This window comes from Panicum virgatum, chromosome 2N, assembly GCF_016808335.1.
Source record: "Panicum virgatum strain AP13 chromosome 2N, P.virgatum_v5, whole genome shotgun sequence".
NCBI lineage: Eukaryota > Viridiplantae > Streptophyta > Magnoliopsida > Poales > Poaceae > Panicum > Panicum virgatum.
Window position 1 is genome coordinate 868,570 of NC_053146.1, and position 6,123 is coordinate 874,692.

General features: G+C 41.5%; 1 protein-coding gene and 1 pseudogene across 1 annotated transcript; both read left to right on the forward strand.

Moving 5' to 3' along the window:
- The first annotated feature begins 994 nt into the window (after positions 1 to 994).
- LOC120659072 lies at positions 995 to 1,717 on the forward strand. The gene has a single exon (XM_039937137.1). It carries the CDS (start codon positions 995 to 997, stop codon positions 1,715 to 1,717), a length of 723 nt encoding a protein of 240 aa, XP_039793071.1.
- A 332-nt stretch (positions 1,718 to 2,049) lies between these two features.
- LOC120659073 lies at positions 2,050 to 3,421 on the forward strand (annotated as a pseudogene).
- The last annotated feature ends 2,702 nt before the right edge of the window (positions 3,422 to 6,123 follow it).

Sequence of the window (6,123 nt, forward strand, 5' to 3'; positions counted from 1 at the left end):
GTAGTGCTGATTGTTAACAATGAGGCAGAGGAAATGTGAATCAGGGGAAGGCCCAAGGGTCAATGATCAAACATCTCGTGCATGGACTTTGGACCGACCATTTGCAGACTTGATCTAGTATTATCTTTTTTTTCTTCTCCCTCACTTGTTCTTAATTCATCCTTGATCTCCTTAAAGTCTTATGCCATAGCCATCTCTTTCTAACATCAGCTGGGTTATCTTCCTGAGGTGGGAGTTCCCCAATGGATTCTATTCTTTCCGCAGTCCTGGGTCAACTAGCCTCTAGATCCATAAATTTCTTCATCAGAAAAAGCTGCAAGCCAAAGGCACAGGATGTGGAGGACAGCCTGCAAAGGTCTCTCCTTTGGGCACAGGTAATCATCGATGAGGCCGTTGGACACAACATCACGAACCAAGCTATGCTCTAGCAGCTGGAGATGCTGAGGGATGCCATGTACCAAGCCAGTTACATGCATGACACCTTTAGGTACCAATCTCATGGTGAGGAGGATGCCAAAGATCAGGCTGTGAGTTATTCTTTCTCTTTGTCCAAAGTAAATTATCTGCAAGGAATAGGTTCTTCCAATAGAAAGACACTGATTTTCGAACAATTGCAAGACACCCTTGACAATTTGAAATGTACGATCCTTGATATGAAAGAGTTGTCGGTGTTAATGACGAGTTACCCTCGCCTCTACCGCCAGCCATATAGCATGCATCTACTGCTAGGCAACTGCATGTTCGGGCGCCAAATGGAAGTAGAGCTTGTCCTCAATTTCCTATTGCACACACAGCCTCATGGTGCTGAAGAATTGGATGTCCTGCCAGTTGTTGGTCCAGGCAGAGTTGGCAAGAGCACCTTGTCGCACATGTTTGCAATGACGAAAGAGTCCGTGATCGTTTTTCTAAAATCATGTTTCTGACTGACCATGATTTCAAAGATAAAAAGTTAACCAATCTTGGGGAGAGATGTCTGATGAAATATGAGAATTCCATGGTGAACAAAGATGGGAGACTGCTAATTGTCGTTGAGGTGGCAGGGGACATCAATCAAAGTGAGTGGAAGAGGTTGTATGCTGCTTCTAAGCAGTGTCTGACAAGTGGTAGCAAAATCATAATCACAAGCCGGTCCGACAAGATCACAAAGCTTGGAACGACGAGGGCAATAACACTGAAATATATGTCCGACGAAGCATACTGCTACTTCTTCAAGACACTTACATTTGGAAGCACAGATCCCACGATGCACCCGAGGATGGCTTACCTGGCCATGGAGATAGCCAGGACGTCGAAAGGATCTTTCTTTGGTGCAACAAGCACTGCATGTTTACTGAGGGACAACTTTGACATCCCCTTTTGGTGCAAGTTTTTGGTCTTTGCGAGAGGTTTCATCAAGTGGCACGTCTCCACATTTGGTGATCATCCAGGTGATGCTCTGGACCAAAATAGACCCACACATCTTGGAAGAATGGTTAGAACTTCGGAAGAGATCGTGGTTCATCATCAGTATGAGCGCTCTTCACAAGAGGAGATTCCGAAGATAGAGTTGCGACGTGTAATATATGGAAGTGTTAGGCCTCCTGCTAGGAGGTTTGATGTCCTAGTATGGAGGTCCCCAATACCGCCCTACTACAACTATATCTATACTTGTGAGATTCAGGATCTGAAAACCACAGCTGCTAAGAGGAAGCGTTCGTCATTAATGGTGACATTTTGAAGCTTATTTTTATGAGAGAGAGAGAGAGAGAGTTTACATCTATACATGTCATAGAAATAGTATTAAAATGATGATATGATGTCACATGTTATGACCTTGCCATTATGTAAATTTCAAGTGAATCTCTTACCACGCACCCGTAGTATTACCCCGGATAGACTATAGGTCTGTTGACTTATATCTTATTTAATATAGTGTATATACATTCAATGTCGATTTGTTTTTGGCCCATAAGTGCAAATAATATTTTTTTTTGGTCCATAAGTGCAAATAATATCATCACGCCTTAATTAGTGATGTCTTAGTGCAAATTATATCTTAGTGGAGGATGCCAATGATCAGGCTGTGAGTTATTCTTTCTCTCTGTCCAAAGTAAATTATCTGCATGGAATAGGTTCTTCCAATAGAAAGACAATGATTTTGGAACAATTGCAAGACACCCTTGACAATTTGAACTGTATGATCCTTGATATGAAAGAGATGTCTGTGTTCATGACGAGTTACCCTCGCCTCTACTGCCAGCCATATAGCATGCATCTACTGCTAGGCAACTGCATGTTCGGCCACCAGATGGAAGCTGAGCTTGTCCTCAATTTTCTATTGCACACACAACCTCATGGTGCTGAAGAATTGGAGGTTCTGCCAGTTGTTGGTCCAGGCAGAGTTGGCAAGAGCACCCTTGTCGCGCATGTTTGCAATGATGAAAGTGTCCGCGGTCATTTTTTCAGAAATCATGTTCCTGAGCGACCATGATTTCAAAGATGAAAAATTGACCTTTCTTGTGGAAAGATGTTTGAAGAAACATCAAAATTCCTTGTTGAACAAAGATGGGAGAATGCTAGTTGTTGTTGAGGCGGCTGGAGACATCAACATAGATGAGTGGAAGAGGTTTTTTGCTGCTTCAAAACGGTGTATGAGAAATGGTAGTAAATTCATAATCACAAGTCGGTCTGACAAGATCGTAAAGCTTGGGACCGTGAGGGCAGTAACACTGGAATATCTGTCCGACAAAGCATACTGGTACTTCTTCAAGACACTTACGTTTGGAAGCACATATCCCATGATGCACCCGAGGATGGCTTACCTGGCCATGGAGATAGCCAGGATGCTGAATCGATGTCTCTTAGGTGCAACCGGTACTATCTGCGTGCTGATGAACAACTTTAACATCCACTATTGGTGCAAGGTTATGACCTTTTTGAGAGGGCACGTCAAGCGGTATGACTCCAAATTCGGTGAGCATCCATGCAATGCCCTGAACAAAAATAGATGTGCACATCTTTGGAGAATGTTTAGGTTTATCATCAATATGAGTGCTCTTCACAAAAGGAGGTTCCGAAGGTAAATTTGGGAAGTGTGATGTATGGAACTCTTAACCCTTCTGGGAGTATTGAATCCCTAGGATGGAGATCTCCCATACCGCCCTACTATAACTATATTTATACTTGTGAGGTTCGAGATCTAAAAACTACATCTGCTAAGAGGAAGCGTACTTAATTCTGTCATTTGCATACACAAGTGTGTATCAGTTCATGTTTTGATTGGGTATGACAACTCACAAGTTTGACAAACGTAGTAAAAATATTTTCTTACACGAGGTCACAGACGATAACTGGGCAAACTGCTTTATTACTTTGCAGATGTAAACTAAAAGTAATTCTATCAGACATTAATAAGATAAGAGACTTTCATGATGTGAAGTGATAGGTTCTCGTCTATGGTTTTTACTCCAGGTAGCACTACAGCCTTAGAGTTTGTGCGTTCAAACTTATATATCTTGTTTAAGACAATGTATATTCAATAACAATAATTGTCCTTGGAGTTGTAACTTCCACATTCAGGGATCAAAAGTGCGAAAAAAATTCATAAGACCACCACGCCACGTCACAAAATTCGAACAACTAGGTGGCGCAAATATCTAAAATAAGGCAGCTAAGAGAAAGCGTTCTTAATTACATTACTTTGAAGCTTATACAGATGCACATGATTTTACGGGGTGTCATAGTTCACTAGTTAGGCCACCTCAGCAAGGGTTTTCGGAGGAGTTTCATGAGCTTAAATGTATACCACATCATCAAATTTACTGACATGCACTACTACAAAAAATGATTCACTGCGACCTTTTTTAGCTCCTCCGAGGCGGGTACAAAAAATAATCGTCTCGGTTAGGCATTAACCAAGGCAGTCTTCTTATATTAACTGAGGTGGTTATTCTTATATTAACCGAGGTGCTTACAGCAACCTTCTCGAAAAATATATTTACCAAGGCGGGCGTTGTAAACCAACCGACTGGGTTAATCAGGTCCAGCCCGCTAGCCCACAAAGCCCATTTACGTGTGCTAATTGCCTGGAGTGGACAGTCTGGCCTTCGGGGGTGGACAGTCTTTTAGGTCGGCCTTCCGAACTTACATTGCAGAAGGTTCGGATGTCCAAACGTATTTACAGGCGGATGGTCCGTCCAGGCTGTGCGGACCGTCCGCCAGCTAATCCCTGGTCTTGGATCGAATGGGCGGACGGTCTGGCCCTGTTGGGCAGACAGTCCGCCACATATCTTTTGACAGAGGCCCTATAAATCTTAAGCGCTCCACGCATGCCGCTTTCAAACTTGCTCTCTCTCTCTCCATACATCCCCTCCTGTGCGGGGCCGGATCCAGCGGCGGCGCGGCTCCCACTACGTCAAAAACACTATTTAGTGACGGCTATAGAAGCTTATTAGTGACGGTGAATTCGCGCGCCACTAAATTTTCGTCACTAATGTGAACCATATCAGTGACGCACAAAAACCCGTCACTAATAACTCACAAAGGTGACATCTATAGATTATACGCGTCACTAATGACACATAATGGTGACGGCTGTAGAATTCGCGCATCACTAATGATGAAAAAAGGTGACGGCTATTGGAGTTACGCGTCACCAATGCCAAAAAAAATGATGGCTTTAGAGTGGACCCGTCACTACTGTCCATTATTGGTGTCGGATTTGGTCAGCACCCGTCACTGATGATGAACAGAAAAACAAAACAAAAAAGACAGGTGGCGTCCACTGCCCACTTACATTCTGAAGTACAAAATCAACAAGCATTACAATTTTTCTATAATCCCTAATCAAAGCAATACTGTACAGATCATTTCCATCCACATGAACACAGTACAACACCATATAACAGATAACACTACCAATGTCTAAGATCCTAAGCCAGCTTGCTGCTCTACTTGCAATTATTTTTCATCAATTTCTATGATTCTTGCATCTGCACTTCTAAATCTTTACCAGTTCTTGGCACAGACTGATGATCTGCTTCACATGAACACACCATTCACTCAGATAAGGAAGAAGTCAAAATAAAATGAAAAAAAATCCCCACAATGCTCCTTTAGATTCTAAAAGTGCATTGTGGCTAATATGCAGTGTCTTTTGCTGAGCAGAGCTTGCACTAGAAAAATTCATAGACATTGATACCAAAAAAAGGTATAATTGACAAATGACAGTAGAGCATGGGCAAAGTAATTTAAAATACAGTGCCAACTACAACAGCAATTCCTAAAATCTCATCCTCGGAATCTGCATCACTAAAGAAAAACCAAGACACTTACCCCAAAAAGCAAGGAACAACTTTGGTCCGTTCACATGCTTTTGGTCAAAGGGGATCCCTGACTCCCTGTTCCAACAATACAATAAAACAATTTTATTAGAACCTCATCACACCCACTTGACAGCGGCAAGACAGATGAGCAAGCCATGCCAAAAACATTTGTGAAAGAATTGCAACAAAATTATGAGGGAAAATGCCATAGATTGCAACACAATTAAATTTGTTAGCCAATGTAGGATATCTGTAATATAAATCTCCTATTCCAAGAGGCAGAGCATAATGTAGTACAAGTGGTAGTTATACTAAGTTTTAGTACCATGATAATATATTAAGAGCAGAGCCATTCCATAAAAAGACATGACAAAACAAAGGCAAACATATATTGTGGGACACATAGTCAATTATACAATAACCAGTTTAATATGTAAACTACTGTAAACTAGTTAGTAACACACAGCAAGCACATATCATTTTACTGAAATAAGCAGTAAGAACTAGGAAAAAGAGTCATTCACGTACCATTTTGATTTGCAGGAGGCAAACTTCTTGCCATGATCACCTTCTTTTTTGACATCATAGTGAGGCAATGCGCATGTGCATGCAAACAAATGAATAAGAATATATTAATTTGGAAGACATATATTAATTTAGTTACTACAGTCCATCATTAAACAGCTTGTGAAGTCATAACATTGTATGGTCTTCTCATATATTAATTTAGTTACTACAGTCCATCACTAAACAGCTTGTGAAGTCATAACATTGCATGGTCTTCTCACCTGTTTGGGTTTAGAATGCAGTGTTCTATCAC